At 50.7% G+C, this 22,639-nt stretch overlaps 9 protein-coding genes across 9 annotated transcripts; 5 read left to right on the top strand and 4 right to left on the bottom strand.

Annotated features, from left to right (window-relative positions):
- Positions 1–11: 11 nt before the first annotated feature.
- Positions 12–1,478, bottom strand: BO87DRAFT_302000 (putative salicylate hydroxylase; the record flags this gene model as incomplete). Its single annotated transcript, XM_025619185.1, has 5 exons — positions 12–55; positions 112–443; positions 494–1,229; positions 1,284–1,341; positions 1,392–1,478. 5 exons carry the CDS (start codon positions 1,476–1,478, stop codon positions 12–14), a joined length of 1,257 nt encoding a protein of 418 aa, XP_025482733.1.
- A 426-nt stretch (positions 1,479–1,904) lies between these two features.
- Positions 1,905–2,547, top strand: BO87DRAFT_301864 (uncharacterized protein; the record flags this gene model as incomplete). Its single annotated transcript, XM_025619181.1, has 2 exons — positions 1,905–2,166; positions 2,261–2,547. 2 exons carry the CDS (start codon positions 1,905–1,907, stop codon positions 2,545–2,547), a joined length of 549 nt encoding a protein of 182 aa, XP_025482732.1.
- Positions 2,548–5,578: 3,031 nt separating this feature from the next.
- BO87DRAFT_204456 (uncharacterized protein) lies at positions 5,579–7,255 on the bottom strand. Its single transcript, XM_025618575.1, has 2 exons — positions 6,952–7,255; positions 5,579–6,888 (listed from the first exon to the last, which is right to left on the bottom strand). The coding sequence occupies exons 1-2, from the start codon at positions 7,009–7,011 to the stop codon at positions 5,584–5,586; spliced, it is 1,365 nt and encodes a 454-aa protein (XP_025482731.1). The 5' UTR covers positions 7,012–7,255; the 3' UTR covers positions 5,579–5,583.
- Positions 7,256–8,726: 1,471 nt separating this feature from the next.
- Positions 8,727–9,360, top strand: BO87DRAFT_204435 (uncharacterized protein). Its single transcript, XM_025618574.1, has 2 exons — positions 8,727–8,896; positions 9,012–9,360. Exons 1-2 carry the CDS (start codon positions 8,844–8,846, stop codon positions 9,316–9,318), a joined length of 360 nt encoding a protein of 119 aa, XP_025482730.1. The 5' UTR covers positions 8,727–8,843; the 3' UTR covers positions 9,319–9,360.
- Positions 9,361–9,494: 134 nt separating this feature from the next.
- Positions 9,495–12,670, top strand: BO87DRAFT_422884 (glutamine amidotransferase subunit DUG2; the record flags this gene model as incomplete). The annotated part of the gene is made up of 6 exons (XM_025627140.1): positions 9,495–9,728; positions 9,778–9,903; positions 9,956–10,087; positions 10,137–10,688; positions 10,739–10,925; positions 10,980–12,670. 6 exons carry the CDS (start codon positions 9,495–9,497, stop codon positions 12,668–12,670), a joined length of 2,922 nt encoding a protein of 973 aa, XP_025482729.1.
- Positions 12,671–14,475: 1,805 nt separating this feature from the next.
- Positions 14,476–15,829, top strand: BO87DRAFT_373683 (cytochrome P450). The gene has a single exon (XM_025622608.1). The coding sequence runs from the start codon at positions 14,496–14,498 to the stop codon at positions 15,642–15,644; it is 1,149 nt and encodes a 382-aa protein (XP_025482728.1). The 5' UTR covers positions 14,476–14,495; the 3' UTR covers positions 15,645–15,829.
- On the bottom strand, positions 15,790–17,755 carry gmdA (putative general amidase GmdA; the record flags this gene model as incomplete). The annotated part of the gene is made up of 5 exons (XM_025619187.1): positions 15,790–15,914; positions 16,009–16,429; positions 16,496–16,543; positions 16,597–17,421; positions 17,480–17,755. The coding sequence occupies 5 exons, from the start codon at positions 17,753–17,755 to the stop codon at positions 15,790–15,792; spliced, it is 1,695 nt and encodes a 564-aa protein (XP_025482727.1).
- A 904-nt stretch (positions 17,756–18,659) lies between these two features.
- On the bottom strand, positions 18,660–19,800 carry alkB (oxidoreductase, 2OG-Fe(II) oxygenase family; the record flags this gene model as incomplete). Its single annotated transcript, XM_025619173.1, has 2 exons — positions 18,660–19,453; positions 19,512–19,800. 2 exons carry the CDS (start codon positions 19,798–19,800, stop codon positions 18,660–18,662), a joined length of 1,083 nt encoding a protein of 360 aa, XP_025482726.1.
- Positions 19,801–20,187: 387 nt separating this feature from the next.
- On the top strand, positions 20,188–22,015 carry nimX (cyclin-dependent serine/threonine-protein kinase CDC28). Its single transcript, XM_025622607.1, has 4 exons — positions 20,188–20,552; positions 20,663–21,171; positions 21,229–21,392; positions 21,452–22,015. The coding sequence occupies exons 1-4, from the start codon at positions 20,516–20,518 to the stop codon at positions 21,711–21,713; spliced, it is 972 nt and encodes a 323-aa protein (XP_025482725.1). The 5' UTR covers positions 20,188–20,515; the 3' UTR covers positions 21,714–22,015.
- The last annotated feature ends 624 nt before the right edge of the window (positions 22,016–22,639 follow it).

The raw sequence follows: 22,639 nt of genomic DNA, 5'->3' as shown, positions 1-22,639 counted from the left end.
CAGATCGCAAATCACAGGTGGTGCCGCAATTCGGACACGTAGTTGCCGTGGAGTTCTAGGTTTGTTAGCATGTCTTACCAGAGGTAGGAGTGGATGGCGATGGCAACTTACCAATCCATGCATCCAGAGCTGCCTTCTCGGCATCCCAGCCCCAGAGGAACTTCTGCGTTTCCAGATCTGTCCACCGGTCGGGGTTCGATCCGCTCTTCAGGGAGGAGCGGAACTGCTCATCACGCGCGCGTTGCTCCGGGCCATCGGGCAGGTGGAGCGTGATGCGGTTTTCTGAACCGGATTGCTGGACAGTGTCTGCGCGGGGTTTCCGGGATTTCTCATACGCCTTGAGCGCAAGAGGGATCTCATCACGGGAAGAGATGGTGGAGAGCAGGACACCAAGGGCAGCAGCGTCTTCGACGGCCTGGGCGGCACCTTGAGCGACATATGGCCTATGGGACGTTAGTGCAAGACAGGTTATCATAACATAAGGGGTGCTTACAGCATTGGGTGGCAGGCATCACCGATGAGAGCGACGGAACCCCTGATCCAGGTCTTTAGCGGGGCGTGTAGGCACAACTTCCACTCCAGGACTTCGTCGTCCGGTACCAAGTCGATAAGCTTCGTCACGCGCCGATCCCAGCCTTTGTAGTTGTCGATCATGGCCTGCTTGGAACCCTTGGTGGTCCACGACTCCTCGACAGAATGGCTGTCTGGATGAAGCAGGACAACGTTGTACAAATCATGGTTTCGCACTGGATAAGCGATGATATGACGGCCAGGTCCGAGCCACCGAGTGGCTTGTGGCTCATCAACCAGTGCCTTCAGCTCAGGATCGTTCTCTAGAGCACTACGGGGCAGCATGATCCGGTAGGCTGCATCACCCGTAGGGATAGCGACAGATGCTTCTTCCAGCAAGTGATCGCGGAGGGCAGACTTGATGCCGTCAGCCGCGATCACGATGTCTCCTTTAACGATGGAGCCGTTGGCCAATTGCACTGCGGCCTGGTCGAACTGGACTCCAGTGACCGTTGAGTTCACACGCAGTTCCACATTCGACAGCGCCAGCGCCTGTTCAATGAGGGCATTGTGGAGGTCTGCGCGGTGAATGACAGTCTGTTGGCCGTAGGTCTTGTTCACGGGCAAGGTTCCGAGCATGCTACCATCCTCCCACCGTCTTACATGGATGTGCTCGAGGGCAACATCTTGGGCGTGGATCAACGGAGAGACGCCCCACCCTGAGTCATATCATCAGATGGGGTTAAGTAAGAGGAGCAGTAAGGGGCGCTTACGGTCAAACAGCGTCAGCATATTAGGTGAGACTTGAATACCAGCACCAACTTCCATGAGCTAAGAAAGGTCAGTCAGCAAGACGTATCAGAATGAAGCGGTATACGCACCTTGGGAGCGGACTCGAGGATGGTAATATGATGTCCTCGCATACCCAGGGTCAGGGCCGCAGCCATGCCGCCAATGCCTGATTTCATTAGTCACATGCTTCTTTCGCTTTCAGGTCTATGAGACAGGAGTCCTACCGGCACTATAGGATAATGTCAGCAACAATACATAGTGACTCAGGCGAGACGAGGGTTCGAACTTACCCAACCACGATCACCTGCAGAGGAGTCTTTGCTTGTTCCATATTCGCGAATAAATCCAAAAGGTTTGACAAAGTTTGGATTACAATGAAACAGAACAAAGATGATAAAGGAAGCGGAAAAGAGGGCCGGGGCCAGCAAATAAAGATTTAAAATTTGGGGAAAAAATTCGGAGGTCCTAGGCTAAGGGCAAATCTGGACCGTACAATATCCGTGGATGAATGAGGGTTCGCCACTCAGGTACGGGAGTTCAATGAAAACACTGATAGATTGATAAAACTGACAACAGCAACAGCAACAACAGAGAATGTCAAGATGGGCAAGCACGCTCCTGATAAAGAATTCCAGAGCCAGGCTCAAACTTCGGCTGTCCTTCCTCCAGCCGGAAATGACGGCAGGACGCGAACCCCCCAGATCGCTTCTCCACCGAAGGAAGCAAGACCAGACCAGCCCTCCACAACCCCGGTGAGTATAGGTCAGACCAGAAGTGCATCATTGGACCATTATTGGGTCCTGAATGGCGAAAGGAGGAGAAGCAAGCCAACTGTCCGCGAGGGTCATGTCGACCCCGGAAGTGGTGGGCGCGAGGCTCCACCTGATACTAAGGACGCATGATGTCAAATTAGTCCGCTGCATTGTGTACAGGAGGTTAGTAAGACCACAGATCTTAGTGTTTGACTCGGAATGGTGTGCGAGTCTGGAGCTGCAAGGCAGGCCAGCGAAGGCGCTGAGGCAGCAAAACGGGCGAATGGCCGAACGGTTTTTCCTGGGGAGCCAATCACGGGACGTGATTTGGGAGTGCAAAGAATGCAAAGCCGGCTGTTCGCCCGCCTTCATTTGCCGGTTTCCAACATTGTTTGTTCACGCCGTCTTTTCTCCACTGTTTCCGTCTTCGCTTCTCTCGCCCTCCTCGCGCGGCAAACGCCTGCCCGTCCCATTGCCGAATGCCCTTCCATAATGCCCTTATTTCAGACTACAATTTGATACTTCGACTATCTACACGATGGGTTGAGTAGCAGGATCATCATCATCTCTTCTCCTCCCCCCAAATCTCTCTCTGACACTTGCTGTGCTGTTCTCTGCCGGTCTTACCACATGATTGCCGAGCTGAAATGCAACGCTCAGCCGATGCTGAAACTACTGCTAGGTGATGAGCTGCCTAGTGCATACCATACGCAACCCACGCATAACCAGCACCTTCTAGCTTCGCACTATTGTTCTCGAAGCCTACTACATGAGGCAGTATGATGAGATTGCCTACAACGGATACGAGGATTGTGTAACCTGGGAATTTGTGTTCTGCGTATGTTGCAGATGCTCTCAACGCCCGAAAGACGTGACCGATATCGGACGATTGACCGCAAACATTATGTTGCGATCTGACTCGACAATTGATAACGAGGTTCTAGGGGGAGTAAACAGGGTCAACTCCCTGCTGAATCCCTTTGATATCATGTAGATAACGACTTGCTCACCATAGACGACCTTGCAGTACCTGCATTCAGAACTAGGTCTATCCCTGCCGTCCAGCGTCAGCGCGTCGGTCGGCAAGCTGCGGAAACAACAACAGCCGCGTAAACGTGCTTGACTGTTCCGCCCAAAGTCTATAGTCACCGACCCACCAATCATACTATTGTTGATGCCTCTTCCAGAATCATCTCCTGCACATTGCTTTGTTCATGAACTCGGCATGACGTGGTAAACAACCAACCGCCAACTGAAGGACGATCGTCTTTGGGAACGAAGCAAATCAGTCCTTGCATGAGCCAATGGGAACCTCACTTGCTGCATAGACCATAAGTATCATAAAGACTCACCAACCCCCTTCCCCAAATCCTTACACACTCTCCGGATTCTATACTGAAGTCCCTATCCAGGGAGCAGGTAAGGTGAAATCGTTATTGCTGAAAGTCTATAGTCAATGGCAAAAAGATCCTTTCCTCATCTTCAGAGGCAATATAATGCCCTTTGCCCAGAACCCCTACGTCGCAGGAGGTTGTCTTCCTCCCGGATCCTCCTGGCATGAAAGCTGGTGCAGAACTATTGACGCCCATAGTTCGTCTCCCAGAGAGTAACACATGCCATGTCAACAATATCCTCAGCCTCCAGTAAACATTGTATTGTGACCGAATCTTTCCATTCGACTATTGCCTACATTGATTATTGATGCAGTCCACCTAGATGCGGCAATCACCGGGGCCTATAATGCAATACATCAAGGCAGGAATAATCAGGATCATACTACTGCTTGAAGAAGACAGATGGCCACCGCCAGCCTATAGAGAGTAAGCTTACAAAGATATTACTATACCAAGCACTACTACCAGTAGCACCACACCCCCAACTCATAACCAGGGCACCATTGTACCCAGTACCCACAAATACTATGTTAGCGAGGAAAGATTCGAAACGCCGTATATCCATCCCATCCTAATACGCAGACTTGCCAAACCACTGACTGTACAAATAACATATGACTGTACCGGCAACAACAGCAGCCGAACTACATACTATGTAGTAGCCCCACTGTCCACTAGTATTCTGCTGTCACTAGACTACGAATACTAGTGTATCTTAGTTCCATGAACCATGAACTTATCTCTAGGCGGACCAAGATTACTACGCGTGTCTATCAGATCCAAAATTGAGGTCGTTCTCACCTACATTTCATTAGGGTTTGGTGGCTGGGATGGTGCAGTAGTAATTATCCTGGCCGATACTGAAGGGAGTTCTAATGGCAGAAGACTTCTTTCATGTTCATGATATATTATAGTCCTATATTTGAATCCTACAGTCACTATAATTGTCTACTACATCCGAGAAGAGACAGTGAATATATACTTAACAGTACTAGTACTCAGATGATATCAAGAGAAGTTTAATAAAATATGATGTGTACATATACTAGCTCTATCTCGCATTGTTTCCACATCGAATGTAACAGAAGGTTTTCCACTACGGATAAATGAGATACTTCAATTCTCTAGATTTCGTCTATATATATATACACTACTCCGTGCAGAGTTGCAAGGGACAACTAAGTAATAAGTTGTCATAGTAATTTATAACCTAGAATACCGCTTATATTCTTATTACTAGAAGTCTGTATAGCCACTTACAATACCATCGGTGGCTCAACCGGACTATAATAGAAGTAATGACTATCTACTCATTAATCATTACGCTTCCTTTCCCGTCTGGAGTAGCACTTATGAGATAATCACTACTACTGACAGCCTATAAATATCTATATATTCACCTACATAGTAGCAACGATTTTTGCAGTTTCATACCGGTCATTTCTCGTTCCGCTCTTCAGAGCACTGTAAATCTATTGAAACTACCCATACACAACTACACCGAAGTAAGATGTTCGGTCGTACCATCCCTGACGGGGAAGTGATTAATTTAGGATGGAAGGTATCGATGACTCGTAATGATAGAATGGAACAACATTCTCAACCGTTGCGTGTAAGATACTTGACTTGTATGGTGCGTATAGGGTGAATAGTGGTAGTAGTATGAGTGGATGAAAAGCATATGATTCTGCTACTATAACACTCAGAGTAAAAGTTGTTACTGGCAAACCTCTCAAAAAGTTATGTATGAGAAGAAATATAGAAGTAGACTCAGTTATACTATAAATTTTCATATTCAGTATCAACTTTTCACTGTCCTGAATGTCCCATGGTAAATTGTCACAATTCAAGTATATGCAGTTTGGAAAACAAAATTAACATCAGAAGCATTCTACATGCATAAGGAGTGGTATCAAACGCCAAATGTGCAACAGTATAATGTCAAATGATAGTGAGGAGAAAGACACTATTCACCACCGATCGTAGGTCAAAGAATGAAGAAGTTTCGCTAATTCTAATTGCGCCAAGCAAATATCCATCCTGTCGCAATGTAATCCGAAACCGGAATATACAATATTATATACATGTCGTAAATTGTCGATCTGTCGTTAAGAAAAATATATAGACGTAGTAAATCAAGCAGTGAACATCAGACGCAAACGGCTGGATCGCTTCTTCTTCTCCTTCGGCTTCGGCTCCATGTCTGAGTAACGGGACTCGGCCTTGGAAGGTGCGTAGGAGGGCGCCCTCGACGGGGCCTTAGATGGCGCTTTAGAGAAAATTTTGGAAGGTGCCCTCGAGCTGACATGCGATTCTGGTCGGTGGTTGGCGCGGGAACCTTCACGATGGCTGCGTGACCGACGAGATCTGCGAGAGGATGCCATCGACTGGTCATCATCGTCGAACTTGAACCGAGGGTCCCGTGACATTCGTGCCGTAGTCACATCAATGCCTGACATTGCTGCTGCTTTGGGTGTGATGAACTCTCCATCGACGGATGTGCCAACACTGTCGGCCTCGGCATCTGCTACGCCGCGCCGCCACATCTCGACAGTGCTTAGACATTCTGTGTTGAACTCCATCATGTCATCCATGCCAGGATCTTCCTCTGGAGCCGCCGCCGCCGCCCTCATGGGGCTGTTGGGAGTAGTGGTGGTGGCGTTTTGGATCTGCTTGACGATCTTGTAGCCACCAAACATGACAATTGTGACTCCGATACCAACACCCGCTGCGATCAAGAATTGTGGGCTTGCAAGCAGGGCGAAGACCGTAGGGGCCGCAGCTTTGAGGGTCGAGAGCGCGGACGGCGCCATCTTTGTGGCAATGTTGCTGATTTCGGCCAAGGTGAGTGCTACAGCAGCCATAGCATCTGGGTTCTTCTGGAGATGTGCGATCGTGGCGGTCGCGGTATGTTGCATGCAGTCAGCTTCCTCTAAGAGCCACTGCGCCCGATCCACAAGAGTATTCAGTTCCGGGTTCTCAATTCTCTGGAGCTGGTTTTGTGGTTCCGGGGGTGGTGGCACTTTCTCCAGGGCCGAAGGGTGAAAGTCGCCGTATGCTAGATCCATGTCGACATGAGCATCGGACTTGGAGCGGCTGGTTGTTGGTCGCTCTGGTCCACGCATGGCGACGTCATGGGTAGTATGACGGCGGACCATTTCGCCTGGTCGAACAGCATATGGGTCTGCATAAGGATCCTGCCATCGCACATCTTCTTCATAGACCGAGGGTTCACGAGCGTAGTGGCTGCGGCCTGAGTGGTATCGTGAACGGCTTCTCCGAGAGGATGCGACTGAAGGCGCATCATCGATATGGTAGTTCTCAAGAGCCCTCAGTGCCTCCTTCTCGGCAATCTTGGCGTTCCGTTCCGACTGAAATTGAGCTTTGCGCTCGCGGTAGGCATTCTTGGCTTGACTGAACACGCCGAACAGGTGTTTGCTCTATGATCCATCATATGTCAGTATCGTGTGTCGGTGTTCCGGGGAGTATGATCGTATACGTACCGTGCTCACCACCTTACCAGACTTGTCAATCACAGCGATCGTTTCGCCGAGAGGAGCCATGATGACTGTGTATAGATGTGTGCTTAATACTCTGTCACTTGACCAGAGTGAACAATGTCAAATCGACCCTTTTCTTGCTTGTGAGATTTTGCCCAGTGGACATTCAAATAGGATCAAGCATCGATAAAATGATGGGTTGGCGATCCACTAAATCCCGAGCGTAAGACCGGCGGTGTAGCGCAACCAGGCGAAAGTGTATAAAAATGGAATAATATCGACACTAGTCGAGTCGCGGTGGAGATTTGGCCCGATCTCAAAGTTTGCGAGACTAGAGATCGTGGTCCAGGCCTTGATGACGACACAAATCACTGAAAAAGTAGGGACCTGGGTAACGCAGATATATAACTGCGCTGATGGCGAATTTGAAAAGTGATGCCTGGTGTCAAGGTTCACAGTTCAGCTGTGGTTGTATTCGGAGTTTATAAGGAGAAGCACGATAAGCTGCGGAAAGGTCCGGTACGGTGCAACCAACAGTAACTAGTAGCTAGCATGCAGGCGGATGACCACGCCACAGAGGAGATTTCCACGCTGACAGGTAAGGGCAGCGAAATAGAGTACAGAGAAGGTACAAGAGACCAAAAAAAATATGAGGGGGCTGGGGGATCTAAAAGGACGCAAGACCGGCGGCGGCGCCTAAGATGGGCATAAAGCAACGAACAGGGGGGAAGTATCCGCCTTGCCAATGCAAACCGGTTGGGTGTCGATGAAGCTGGGAACAAGGCAACAAATGCGCCAAAAAGGATTGATTTGCTAGATCTGAATGGCTGCACGGATCCGTGGGGACTGTGTTGCTGTCACCGCACGATCCAACTGAGGGGGCGCTCCATTGGCGGGGGAGGCGCTTGGGTACTGACGTGGGAGGTCAGAAAGTCGGAAACTACTTCTTGGGAGGTGCCTTGGGGGGTGTACCTGACGAAGGATGCAGGGAGAGACGGCAGCACAAGTCCCAGTTGGATGCCTGAAGACCCCCTCAGCCTTAAAGGAAGGAAAAGAGCATGGATCATCGCTGCATTTCTTGGGAAAATTTGATCAAAGCATGACTAGGAGGGACAGGGGAGGTACCCGTATCTACTTAGTCCGAAGTGGAACTATCGCTCATAACTAACACCTGAATTGCCGGATTAGGGAAGTCCCCGATAGTGGGTGGAGGGAAGGAAGAAAGGAAGAGGGGAACGGTAGGTGCCTGAGGACAGACGGCAGGAATGGCGGTGATGTTGCAGCTCGTGATTGGTTAGTTGTGGCACCGCCACTGTGGCTGGTGCATCACCCACTGAGGAGCGTCCACGGGTTTTCCGGTCAGTAACACAGTATTATAGATGGTTATGTTCTTTACCATACACAACTCTTCCTACTTCGAGTCCTTACTACTACCACCACCAGGTAGTAGATACCCCAAGGCTACTTACAGAGTATTTTTATATTAAACATAGATGAAGATCGAATAGCTTGTTTTTCCAGAGACTTCCCGCTTCTCCCTTTTGTTCACACAATTCAATAGAATGAGCCAAAGTTTTCCCATAACCCCTGTCAAGAGCTGAACACCTTTTAATTATGGCGACCCAATTAACGGGCTCCGACAGCTCGTTCTTTATCTCCATCCGCAACCAGTCGTTGATGGTCAGCGCGCTGAATAAACCAAGTGCGTCAGGACGCGTTATCAAATCCCGACCTCCCACGTTATGTACTATCTGGTCCGTCTGTCGCAAGCTGTGGTCACACCTCTACCCCTTAATTCAGACAGTCTCCTATAAATGCCACTTCCTTCATCAGGACACGCATATGCCTTCACCAATAAAGCCAACGTGGACTCGCTGAATGCATATTCATGAATCATGTCGCAGTGCAATACTGAGACTTTGATAGCACGTCTGCTTTTAAAACCTAGGTTAGTAATTCCTGTTCCCATTGTCCAAGGTCCTGCATCCCTGCTGGGGGGCCAAAGAGGCCAGAACAACATGCCATGTAAGCCGGGTGAAGATCCCATCGCTCATTGACCACAGGGATAGGCGTTGCTGGAAGCATCCCAACTATACACAACCACAGCCAGGTGAGTCGGAAAAAGAGTTTAAGATAACTGAAGTGGATGTTCTGTTCCGATACATTTGCACCCGCCACAGTTGGGGACGCCCCACCTTGCTGGGGCCAGCAATTTCCTTGGCGCGTGATTGGTCCACCTGGACAACCTTCACCGGGTCGATCACGACATCTCTGGAGGTGAAGCAATTGTGTTGTTTCACCTCTATCGACGTCGTGTTGCTTCCTTCAGCTTCACTCCTCCTTCTCCCCATCTCCATTGATGCTAATTAGCCCTGTTCTGCATTCTTCATTGTCCGTCCCCATATCTTGCTGCTTATCCACCCGCCCCATTCATTCAAGCCTCACATATTCGCATCACAGCACATCACGTGAATCCCACCACTGAGCTGTCAATTCAGTCCAAAGAGGAAAGCATAGCTGAGATCTTCGGCTCCATTGCGGGAGCAATGGAACACACAGTACTTGTAGAATCTGATAGCTCATCAGATACCGATGACCAAACCAAGGTCTGGGAGTCCGATCCTCGCTCCGTGACGGCTCATCTCGCTCATGACTCAGCCCACGCGGCATTGCCGGCGGAGTGTGGCATCGGCCACCGCGTCCAAGCCAGTCGATCCGTCCTAGCCCTGGTTTTGGACAATGAATGCGTCTTTGCTGGACTTCAGGGCGGAGACATTGTCGTACGTGGTACCTTGACACCGCAGGACTCCACCCACTGACTCATCATAGGCATGGTCTTTGGAAACATACGATCTCGTCCTTTCGGTGCATGCCCATCAAGAAAGCGTGTTAGATCTTTTTCTTTCCGAGGATGGAGAGCTTCTGTTCTCCAGCGGGGGTGATTCAATCGTCAATGTAGCTACTTCCGTATGCTTATTCATGCGTCTGCAGTGTTGACAAGCCGCAGGTTTGGTCCACGAGGACCTTCGACCGCCTTTACTCCATACATTCCCACCATGACGTTGGTGACATTTTTGCTGTGGCATATTCGTCTACTCTGAAGACCATCTACTGTGGTGGCCAGAATACCAGCATTCAGGTAATTAATTGGTTTCATTTGATGGTTTGGTCCCTACTGACAATAACAGTGGTGTGATATATCACAAACGGATGCGGCTTCGACGCAACGCTCGGCCGCTCAATTGTCCCGACGGACACACAGATTCTTCGATTCCAAAGGCCCCGATGGTTCCCGTGCTCCCAGATCGGACCCGGGCGCAGATGGCGTACACCCGGGCGGCCAAGTTCTCACCTTCAAGCGGGATCATCACCGCTTATTTTCACACCATGGCTATATTTACACCATGCTACTGGTGAGAGGGCTAATTGAACAAGCACCCACTGAGGAGGTGCTTCTGACCGGTGCGGGCGACGGAGTTGTGAAACTCTGGCGCTTGGATCAAGCCAAGGACAATGCTGTCCCTTCGCAGATTGCGAAGCTCCAGAACGGAGATCCGGTGCTCTCAATCGCTGTCGAGGGCTCATTCCTCTACTGTGGTTTGGCAGGGGGCGCCTTGAATATCTGGAACCTGGACTCCCATCAACTGGTGAAGAGGATTTCGATGCACACAGGTGACCTATGGGCTGTTGATATCATTCACGGTGTTGCAGTGTGCGGAGACTCCAACGGTGTCATTAAGGTAGGAGCTTTGAGCCATGACTTGGATATACGATACTCATTGGTTTGTAGAAGTTCAATTCCCGGTTCGAGGAAATCGGTAGCTGGGTGGCCCACGGAGGCACCATGTTGGCATCCTCAGCCGGTCGCTTCAAAGATCGGTACATCTACGCCAGTGGAGGAAATGATAACACTGTCGGTATATGGGATTTGACCGATGTGTCTCGAGCACAACCCGAGCAGCCTCGCATTAACAACGGTATGATTATGAGTGATTAGCATAGATCACGCTTACTAATTCTGCATTGTACAGATGAGATGGTCAACTGCCTAGCCAAATTCGTCGCATACAAGACGGTCTCTTCTAGTCCGAAATTTGCTGGTGAATGCAACCAAGGTGCTGCATTCCTACGCCGACACTGCATTTACCTAGGTGCCAAAACGAATCTGCTGACTACTGGGGCGGATACGAATCCGATCGTGCATGCGCGGTTCAACGCCACAGCCCCGAATAAGGTGGACAAGACGATTCTGTTCTATGGACATTATGATGTTGTTGGAGCGGATGCCAACAGGGATAAGTGGAATACTGATCCATATCAACTGACCTCCATTGATGGCTTTTTGTACGGACGTGGCGTGACGGATAACAAAGGGCCTATTTTAGCAGCCCTGTATGCCGCGGCTGACCTTGCGCGGAGAAAGGAGCTTCGTTGCAATGTCGTCTTCCTTATCGAAGGTGAGGAAGAGTCTGGATCGCAGAACTTTCATGAAACGGTTCGTACACACAAGTCCCAAATTGGCCCGGTAGATTGGATTTTGCTTGCCAACAGTTATTGGCTGGATGACCACAACCCATGTCTGACTTATGGCTTGCGTGGCGTTGTTCATGCCAACCTTATCGTGACCAGTGATCATCCTGATCTTCACAGTGGTATTGATGGAAGTGCACTGCTTGATGAGCCTTTGAAAGACCTCACCATGCTTCTGGGCACTTTGGTCGGTCGCAAGGGTCGAATCAACCTCCCTGGATTCCAAGAGCCGGTCCTCCCGCTCACCGACGCGGAAAAGCAACGCTATGCCGCGATCTCTGACGTTCTTCTGCCTCATCATCCCGAAATTGCGGATAGTGATGCGCTGATCAAGTCGCTCATGCACCGCTGGAGGGAGCCGTCCCTCACAATCCATGCAGTCGAGGTACCTGGAAGCAGTAAAAGCGCAACCACGACAATCTCCCGCAAAGCCAAGGCCAGCCTTTCGATTCGACTGGTGCCGAACCAAGAGGCAGATGAGGTGGCCACGAACCTGACTCTGTTTGTGCAAGAGCAGTTTGATCGATTGGAATCGCAGAACGATCTGACCGTCGAGATCACGGGCAAATCGGACCCGTGGCTGGGAGATCCCGACAATGAAATCTTCGAGACCTTGGCTGAAGCAATCACCGCTGCCTGGTCACCAACAAACAAGCCCCAAAGATATGCATACCCTCCCATTCAACGGGAGGCGTCAGAGTCAACAACTCCTAAGCCGTCGAAGGAGCGGCCCAGCCTTCAGCGCAAGGACTCCGGCGATAGCCTGGCCTCTCACATTGACCGGATCATCATGTCGACAACGACTTCCTCGGCGGAGAAAACGGCTCGTCAGCGATCATCCTTGAGCACGACGGTGCCAACATCCTCGACGCTGGCCAGCAAGTCAGGGGCATCTGTCACCGATGAGCCTGCTGGCACATCAACCCCCGAGGCTACCGGGGAGAAAACGTCCAGTTCGGCGGTGGGAGGACGGTCTGGGTCCAGCGTGCGGCCCATCTATATCCGGGAGGGTGGATCAATCCCGACGATACGTTTCTTGGAGAAGGAGTTCTCTGCGCCGGCGGCGAACCTGCCGTGTGGACAGGCCAGTGATAACGCCCATTTGTACAACGAACGGTTGCGGGTGGAGAATCTGTACAAGAGTCGAGAAATTTTCGGGTATGTATTTTCGAAACTGCCAGAGCGGCTGTGAATAGTTAGCTGGGAAAAGCTGGGATAGATATGGCCGGTTGATGGCTGGATAAGGAGAACTATAATGATATGTTAATGGGGGATGGAGATTGCGTTTGCATATAACCAGCCTGGCTGTTATTGTCCACTAAGGTTCCACAATCATAATGAGCATGCTATGCTTTGGTTTTGGCGATATCCATCCAACCACCTATCTACTACTGTATATGTACTAGCCACCCCACTAAAGGGATGTCGGCTCCAAGGAATGAAACGGGGGCTGGTTTCCGAATTGGGCAAACATTGCGGACCATTTGTTGGTCGGGGATTAAAAATAGCGGCCGTCATGCAGGTGACACGCCTTTCCCAAACCGGCAACTGCGATGTTAATCCACCAGCACTGACTTGGTGCGACTTCATCTTGCTTGTCGCTTGGTTGTACCTAATACTACGCAGTGCTACTTGAAACTAAATGGTTGAGTCAAGATACTACGTACTACTACTGATTGAGCAAGTTGCTCCTGAGGCACTGACCCACGTGTCGCCTCACCAATGAAACATTTTCTAGCCTCGCGACGGTTACTTTTGAGTACTAAGCTTTTCTTCCTAATGACGTCTCTCTCTCCCTGCCGAGCCTGCGACAGTCTAATCCCTACTTATGCCCATCTATCCTTCAATATGTACACAGTACCATGGCTCGCCAAGGGTCACGGCCCATCAAATCCCGATGCCGACCTCCTGGCTCTCATTGCTTCTAACCCCCAACCCGGGTTGCATCGGGAGCCGCTCACTGTGGCTGCTGATGGTGGAAACTCATCCAGGCATCCACCAACTCAGTTTCATCGAATAAGCACCGCGCTATGCCGATGATCTATTATCCACCTGGTCGGCCCATCGTGTCCAAGCACTCCAAGGTGCCGTTATTGCCCCAGCCGGCTGGATCGCGCCGCAGCTTCGTCAGAACCGTCAGACGGAAAAGCTCCGGCTCGTGATCGTTGGTCCACTTGTCTCACGATGTACTAGTATATAAAGCTGCCAGTGGTCGTGATACTTTCACTGCTGGCTGTCCCGCCAACATCAACAGTGGTCAAGTACTTTGCCTGTCGCTCTGTATTTATATACTATTGTTCTTTCACCCCAATCTTACTGTCCTCAGCGTTCATTCTCGCTGTCAGTTCGCGTGTTTGCATCTGGTTCATTCCCACGTGTCCATCACATCAGTTTATAGCGACATCCGGTCGCTCCCACCATGGCGGGAATACCGTGGAACACCATTCACGTCGGTATCGCTATATATTCCTACTTCCGATCGACATTCCGGGACTTCCTTCTACTCTCTGCAGTCACCCTCGTCCTGAGAATATTCTACCGCCTGGTGCTCTATCCTGTCTACTTCACCCCGATCAAGCATATACCAACTCCTCCGGTAAGCTCTCTTCACTCGGTCTCCCTGACTATGGAGACTTCTCTAATGTGGCTTCTATGCAGGGTCGAGCATGGTTCACCGGAAACAATGGCTCATTCGTCTTGGTAAACCCTTATGACAGGATGCGTCGATGGAACCAGGAAATACCGAACGATGGCTTGATCAGGTTCTACTTGGGGGGAAACCTCGAGCGAACGATAGCAACAACCCCCAAAGCCTTGAGCGAAATACTTGTCCAGAAAGTCTATGACTTTGAGAAACCTAAAATCGTCCGACGATCTCTTGGCCGCATCACTGGGGAACATGGCGTGCTTCTAGTAGAGGGTGCCGAACATAAGGTGGGTCGGATGACCATTGATTTATCTTATCTACATACGTTATAACTGATTTGGGTATCGTTCAGCAACAACGGAAGCTGCTTATGCCTGCGTTCTCATATCGCCACATCAAGAATCTATATCCGATCTTCTGGTCAAAGGGCATTGAGATGGTGAAATTGATTGAAGCAGACCTGCAACAGCGTGCTAACCCGACAGACAACGTCATCCGCGTAGCATCTTGGAGCAGCAGAGCAACACTTGACATTATTGGTCTTGCGGGCATGAACCGCGATTTTGATTCTCTCCAGAATCCAACCAACAAGCTGGCAGCCGCATACCATAAACTCAACAGTGTACCCCCCACGCACATGGAAAAAGGCCTCTTTGTTATTGGACTCCTTCTCAACGTCCCTCACCTGGTCCACAAGCTGCCATTCAAGCGCAACCGTTATATCAGAGAAAGTGCGGCTTACATTCGGAACGTTGCACAAGAAATGATCCACGACGCTCGACAGTCAGTTGAAGGCGAAAAAGCGCATCAAACCACGGACGCAGTGGACATTCTCTCTGTAGCAATAGAGAGCGGCGGTTTCACAGATGAGGAGCTCATCGATCAGATGATGACCTTCCTCGCAGCCGGTCACGAAACCACCTCGGGAGCACTGCAATGGTGTGTGTATGCCCTTTCCAAGTATCCTGACATTCAAACCCGCCTGCGCGAGGAGATTCGCGCCAACTTGCCCTCTATTTCGGTCGAAAACCCCGAATCCATATCCGCCGCCACTCTCGACTCCCTCCCTTACCTCCATGCTGTCTGCCAGGAAGTCTTCCGCTTCCATCCTTCCGTACCGAACACTGTTCGCATCGCCAATAAAGACACCACAATCGGCGGGCAGAGGGTTCCTAAGGATACGGTAATTCAGATTGTGCCCGCACTGACTAACCACGATAAATCCCTTTGGGGTCCTGATGCGGACCAGTTCAATCCCGACCGGTGGCTGGGCCCCGGCAAGGCCAACACCGGCGGTGCCACCAGCAACTACGCATTTCTGACATTCATACATGGCCCGCGCAGTTGCATTGGGCAGGGCTTTGCCAAAGCTGAGCTGGCTTGTTTGCTGGCCACATTTGTTGGGAAATTTCAGTTCGAACTCGAGGATCCCAATAAAGAGCTCATACTCCGTGAAGCCGCAACAGTCACCCCGAAGGACGGGGTCCTGGTAAAAATAACGCCGTTAGAGGGATGGTAAAATCATAATGATGCTATGATACCTGCGACTGTACATTTTTCGGCTTCGTTGTATATTTCTTTGGTTCTCACAAAACCTGTGTTGTCACCGCAATTCTTTCAATATAATTAGAGCTATTGACTGATTCCCACACTACTAGCTATGATCAAGCACTAGCCTTCCTAATTTCCTCACCAAGATACTCGGCCAGAACCAGAATCTTCTCCTCCTGAAGCCGTCTTCCAAAGAGCTGAATCCCAGCCGGCGCCCCATCAAACACATCCGCATCGTCTAGATAGCAACATCCAGTCAGCACATAGCCCCAACCTCATCGACAGCAAACAACCCCAAGAAAAAAGAAACGGAAAAAGAAGAAATAACTTACACTCCCCCTCCGTCCTCCTATCCAATTCCCCAAAATACTCCCTCCCCTCCGTCCCCAAAACATCCACCCCCCGATCAGCACACGTCACCGGCACAACGGCACTCGTATAATCCAACACATTAATAAACGCCGTATACCCGATCGTCGCATACTTGCCCGGAATGCACGCCGCATGCGGCGCCACCGGACAAATGACCGCGTCGACGGGCCGGCCAGTCCCTGTGACTTGCGCCGTGCTGTTCCAGTAGTCGAGGTACTGTTTCTGGTATTCGCGCTTCTCGACGTTTAGGGCGGCGATCTCGAGTGCGGTCTTTTGTGGGGATCCCGAGATGTCGATTACTACGGAGGTGTGGATTGTTTCGTTCGATAGGGCGAAGTTTTGGAGGACGTCGGCGCCGCCGTCGAGGTTGTAGGCGCGGTTCTTGGGATGGTTGTCAGTGATATCAAGTGTTTTGGGTGGGTAGTTGGATATGGGGGAGGGGCTTACTGCGATGGAGGCGGCTGTTTGGTGAGAGGGGGGTTGCCAGTCGATGAGCTGGGATGAGTATTAGCAGTGTTGCAACTAAGAAGGAGGAGGAGGGCACTCACCTTGTGTCCTAGACTCTTGATCGTCTCTGCAGCGATGCGCATGGCCCTTTCAACTGGTGGCTGCGGTTTTACCAGCCCATCATCGTAAAAGATCCCAAAGGCTAGCCCCCCTGGCTGTCCCTGCACCAGCTTCCTCGTCTCTTCTACGATATCCTCCCTCCAAGGGATCTCCAACACACCGGGGTCTCCTAGCCACGGCTTCGCCCCTAATACCGTCTTGAACAACAGGACCAACCCTCTCGCCGACGAAGACAACGGCCCTACAACCGACAACACTGTATTCTGTCCATCTCCAGAGTTAGCCGCTCCCTCATACGGCATTCTCCCCACTGACGGCCGTATCCCATACAGTCCGTTAAACGACGCAGGAACACGGATACTCCCTCCGATGTCCGTACCAAATCCTGCCGGTGACCCCCGCAAAGCAATCAGCGCTCCTTCACCTCCAGAACTACCCCCGGAACTGAGGAGTCTGTTCTTGGGGTTATGCGTGTAGGTTATGATATTGTTCATAGTTTCACCTGACATCAACGTCATGGGGACGCTGGTCTTGCAATAAAGTACTGCCCCGGCAGCGCGGAGCTCTTTAACGAGCTCACTTTCGTGAATGAGATAGCGCGGATCATCCGTCTTGCCTTGGAAGGTGTTGATCCATCCGACGTAACCCATTGTCGTTTCCACGCCCTTTACATGGAATTGATCCTTCAGACTGACGGGCAGGCCATGGAGAGGACCGAGTGGTTTTCCAGTTTTGGTGTAGTGATCGTCGAGCACACGGGCAGTTTCGAGCGCGGCGTCGAAGAAGATCTCGTGTAGGCAGTATACCTATTTCTTGTTTAGTCGACGAGAGAATACTAGCACTCCTTGTGTATGGGAAATGTACAAGTTGATGCGCCAACGCTGCGCGATGGCAGAACGCCTCGGTAATCTCCACAGCCGTCCACTGACCCGTTGTGGTGCGCTCTGTGATTCCTACGGCATCTGTTTCGGTGATTTCAATCTCGCGCGGAGATAGGAACTGCTGGATGTAGGGGCCTGTTACGTCGCGCTGCTCTGTCGGAGAGGGGATGGGGCCCTTGATGCGCCATTTCTCGGGGATGGCGGCGAGGACGGATTGCCGTTTGGTTGCTGCGGTTTGTTCCCAGGGTGTGAGGGCCATTTTGAAAATCGTAGGGGTTGTTGTTCTTGTTGTTGTTGGGAGGAGTGTGTGTTGAGGAGTTGGGCGGTGATGGAAGAGGGGTGGACCAGGGGATCTTATCAATGCGTTCGGTGGGATGATCATCCCGTTGTCTTACCTATCCCTTCTATTCGTCAATCATATGAAGGCGGGGGATTGCAGGAAGTGGAACCAATGGCGCGGAGTATATCTTGCTTATCGTCCTTCCTTGGGGGACTAGTTAGTTTGTTTGAGGCCCGGAGACAGATAGTGTTCAGACTTATTCTATCAATCAGATAGGAAGGAGATACGGAGCGGCCACATTTGGAGATTCTGCATTGGTTGGGAGAGATAGAGATGGGCTTGAATGAATGCTGGCAGATGGATGGATGGATGGAATGCCAAGCTGACAGGCATTTGCTACCCCGCTATATTGTAAGATGCTGCTGCGGAATATGCATTCCGCATTTCGGGTATTTCAAAATGTCACAATTCTGGGCATGACTATATACGACCTTCTATATGGTCTATATGCTACATCGAACAGTAAATACCCAAGCCAGCCTGCTGGACCAAGGTTCTATCTCACCAGCTATACCACCCTGCCGACAGCAGGGTTCCCGACTCTTAACCCACGTGTCTTGGGTAAAAGCTCCTATTTCCAGAGAGCATTGGCGTACTTCCCACACTCAATATGCATGAGTATTGGAGAAGATAAACCTCGAAAGAATAGATGCACTAGTTCCTTGCTCCTGCGGTATAGAATAGTGCCGTCCATCCCTCCATTGGCTTTGAAGAACTGCGCAGCTTGATAAGCTGCCCATGGTCGCTCGTCGCATATATTCAAAGCTATGCTGCACCTGGTCGAGCCCATCACAGTTGCGCTTTGTAAGACTTTGCTTCGGATTCAATCATGAGGCTTCGCAGATTCCATTTGTCGAACGTTGAGGTTAACTCTCTTGCCCGACATCCACCCTCTCCAAGCATCATACTGGGTAGCTGCACCATCATGCGGGCTTGATGGCCAATTAGCAAGCCACTCAGGGCAGGTGTTCGGCACAATCTTCGGTACTGCATGCCAGGCAAAACGTGAGGTGCCATCCATGTACACCGCATCCCCGGAGCGAAGGCGAATAATCTCACAATTTTCGCCATCGTCATGACTGATTAAAAAGAGGCCATCGCAACCAAAGCTGACACTGATCAAGCCTACATCACAATCCTCACTGACGTCGCGATGGGGACTGAGGTGGTCGCCAGCAGAGTAGACATTGAGAATAGCAGCCTGAGCTTCAGTGGCAGGGAACATCGCATGCAAGAGCTTTGCAATATCCCTGGGGAATTCGGGAGGGCGCTCCGACGGGTACACCTTGGCGGTCCAATCATATTGGCCACCTAGAGTAATCCAGCGTAGCTTTCTGTTCAGTATGCTCTGGACAGTAAGTGGTTTGTGCACATTTGGATCTTTAGGCTCTATGGCACGGGCTGGATCATCTCCAAAGAAAGACGGAGGATAAGCGCCTACTGGACTAATATCGGCCGAGACCGCTTCAACCTCGTTCACCGCACTAGGATAGGTGATATCATAGTGCAGATGAAGGTTGGTTTGATGCCGGGGGTTAGACAAATCCCGGTGGAACAGACGAGATAACAACTCGACCTGAACTGCGGGTGGAAGCAACGAGGGAATCACTTGCAGACCTACAGCATGTCAACAGAGGTTTTCTACAATGGAGTGCCATGGGGCAATAATGCTAACCGGAAATAGCACGATGGCTGAAAACAGGGACATCCCTAGCAGGCCGAGCACCCCGCAGATCCTGGTTCGTGCCGAGGAATTGGTCAAATACAGGCTCAAAATCTGCGCTGGAAATCCATTGCGTTAAGGAGATTTCCTCTGGGAGATTTTGAGGGTCCAAGGACTGCAGATCGATGATATTGTCGTCAGACTCTATCTCCGTAAGCGTGGACTTCTGGTATTGCTTATAACGCTGCTTGATGCCCTCTGGGGGACGCTCATGGGCGTTCAAATCCTTGATATGCGGCATTAGGATAAACTATGCAGCTGACAACTCATAAGTCAATAGACAGCCGCAGTAGTAGTGTTAGTCCACGTAGACTTGTCCAGACTATTGCATATCTACGTGAAAGCCCAGAGACTCCGCCTTCCTGTAGGTGGATGAACCGATCTGGATAACTTTGATCGTGAGGAAAGAATGAAAGTTTGCCATCCGGCGGGCTCGTTCCAAACTTCCAACTTGAAGCGGTAAAAAAAAAAAGCCACTGGCGGCAACCAACAAAAAAAGGGTCAGCTGTCCACGCGCTCACCGCCTTGGGACGCGCGGGTTTGTTTGTGTACGGCCGTTGCTGACCGCCTTGGGCTCCCCACCAGCAGGGATGAAAAGACTCCAAGTTGAACTGCTTCAGATTTCATAGCCCATTCCAGGTAAGTTTAAGGTAAGTCACGCTCGGGACGAGGCTGGTTTCGCTCTTTGGACCCTTGAGTCTGCTTCTTATTTGGGAATCGACTCCTGCCTCGCTTGCTGTCAACTCCATTGTGCCCCCAAACTCCTCGCATTCTGCTTGACGCCTTCTGTTCTTCCCCGGCAACCCAACGCCGTCGTCGTGCAGCCTCCTTTGTTTCCTGTACCCCGCGTGCTGGTAGACAGGACAACACGCTGTGTACGCTCAGTTCAATTATCCGGATATATCAGATTAAAGTGATTTTGTGAGGAAGCAAGGAAATCGGCGACATATTTCATCATGGAGAACTACCAGAAGATCGAGAAGATTGGAGAAGGTACGTCCACCTCAAGGCCGATAACAATTGTACTTTCTCTTGATCCGACTCTTATCCGATCGTCCTCCCTCTATTTGGATCCGAGACTGACTCAAATCTGCTTGTTGTAGGAACCTATGGCGTTGTCTACAAGGCTCGCGAGCTCACCCATCCCAATCGGATTGTCGCCCTCAAGAAGATTCGACTAGAGGCGGAGGATGAAGGCGTTCCTAGCACAGCCATCCGTGAAATTTCCCTACTCAAGGAGATGAGCGATCCCAACATTGTGCGACTCCTGAACATTGTGCATGCCGATGGCCACAAGCTATATCTCGTCTTCGAATTCCTCGATCTCGACCTCAAGAAGTATATGGAGGCTCTTCCTGTCAGCGAAGGTGGCCGAGGCAAAGCTCTTCCGGAAGGCTCTGCTTTGAGCAAGAACATGGGTCTTGGCGATGCCATGGTCAAGAAGTTCATGGCTCAGCTAGTGGAGGGTATTCGTTACTGCCACAGCCACCGTATTCTACACCGTGATCTCAAGCCCCAGAACCTCCTGATTGACCGTGATGGCAATCTTAAGCTGGCGGACTTTGGATTGGCTAGAGCTTTTGGTGTTCCCCTGAGAACCTACACCCATGAGGTATTTCTACAACGTATCAGACCTGTCTCATGGTAACGTGTTATTGACCTTCCTCAGGTTGTCACCCTTTGGTACCGCTCCCCTGAGATTCTCTTGGGTGGTCGTCAGTACTCGACCGGCGTAGACATGTGGTCCTGTGGTGCCATTTTCGCGGAGATGTGCACTCGCAAGCCTTTGTTCCCTGGTGATTCGGAGATCGACGAGATCTTCAAGATCTTCCGGTATGCTTCCCTTCTTTTCTCGTGCGAACAGCCCAACATCTAACCTCCCTGGATCACAGTCTCCTCGGTACCCCGGATGAAGCCATCTGGCCCGGCGTCACCTCTTTCCCCGACTTCAAACCCACTTTCCCTAAGTGGAAACGTGATGAAACCCGTGCACTCGTTCCTGACCTTGAAGAGGATGGTCTGGACCTCCTCGATGCTCTTCTCGAGTATGATCCTGCACGACGAATTTCTGCCAAGCAGGCCTGCATGCATCCCTACTTCCGGAACGGCAGTGCCTACTACTCAGGACGTGCCCGTAGGAATGGCTTCAACTAGCCGGTCTACCTTGCGCATCATCCATTAGTGTTGGTGTACGTATCATGTGGACAAATGCGGCAGATGCAATGGACGTTATTCAGGTCCGACCAGGTTTTTTTTACAGGCTCAGTGCCTGCACTTCTCCCAGTATCTCTATTTTTATATCTTTTGTGATGCCCTAGGTTTTCCTTCTGTTTGTATGTGTTCTTTTATTCATGGCGTTGCTTGCGGAGTGGTCTGGAAGGGACGAGATCAGGATACTGGATATTACAAGGAGTGTTTTTGAGTTATGCGTACATACCCATAAATGAGTAACTGCCAAAAGAAAAATAGCATTCTTTTAATAGCAATATTATGGGTGTGACATCCATCAACTCCCGAAATATGAGGCAGCCTTGCGGCTCGTATTTTCTCTTCCCCTGGTCCTGGCCCCATGACATCCACGTGGTGTACCAAGACTCGGTCCTATCCGGCCACGGCTCGGACTTCTATTTCCTTCACACCTTGCAACGACCTCAGCAGCCTCGGAATTTACCTTTTCTTCCTCAATCGCGAAGGTGGAGATGCCTCTCCAACCCAAGGAGTTAGGAGAGCCAGCCGAACCGATGATCCCGTGTCCGAGCGCTTACTTTACCGCTGGAGGGACCCCTCATATTTTGCATGCAAGCGCTTGACTCTTCTATTAATAATAACCACTGATAGCGACAATCTAGCTGAATGTGAGTTGACGCCAGTGTGTCTGACTCTTTTGGCCCGTAAGCACGGCATCTATCAAATCCGTGGCTTTTCAGTAACAGGGTTTCAAGCATAAGATGCTTACAAGCAGAGTCTCAGCCCATACCACACAGCAGTCTGCCAACACGAACGGCTGTAGTCTGTTTCACCATGAAAAGCGTGCATAAACGTGCATGCGACTCCGCTGATCCCTCAGCTGCCAGCTGATC

The sequence above is a fragment of the Aspergillus neoniger genome (genome assembly GCF_003184625.1).
Source record: "Aspergillus neoniger CBS 115656 unplaced genomic scaffold BO87scaffold_6, whole genome shotgun sequence".
Lineage (NCBI taxonomy): Eukaryota > Fungi > Ascomycota > Eurotiomycetes > Eurotiales > Aspergillaceae > Aspergillus > Aspergillus neoniger.
This window is presented reverse-complemented; position numbering and strand designations above follow the sequence as displayed.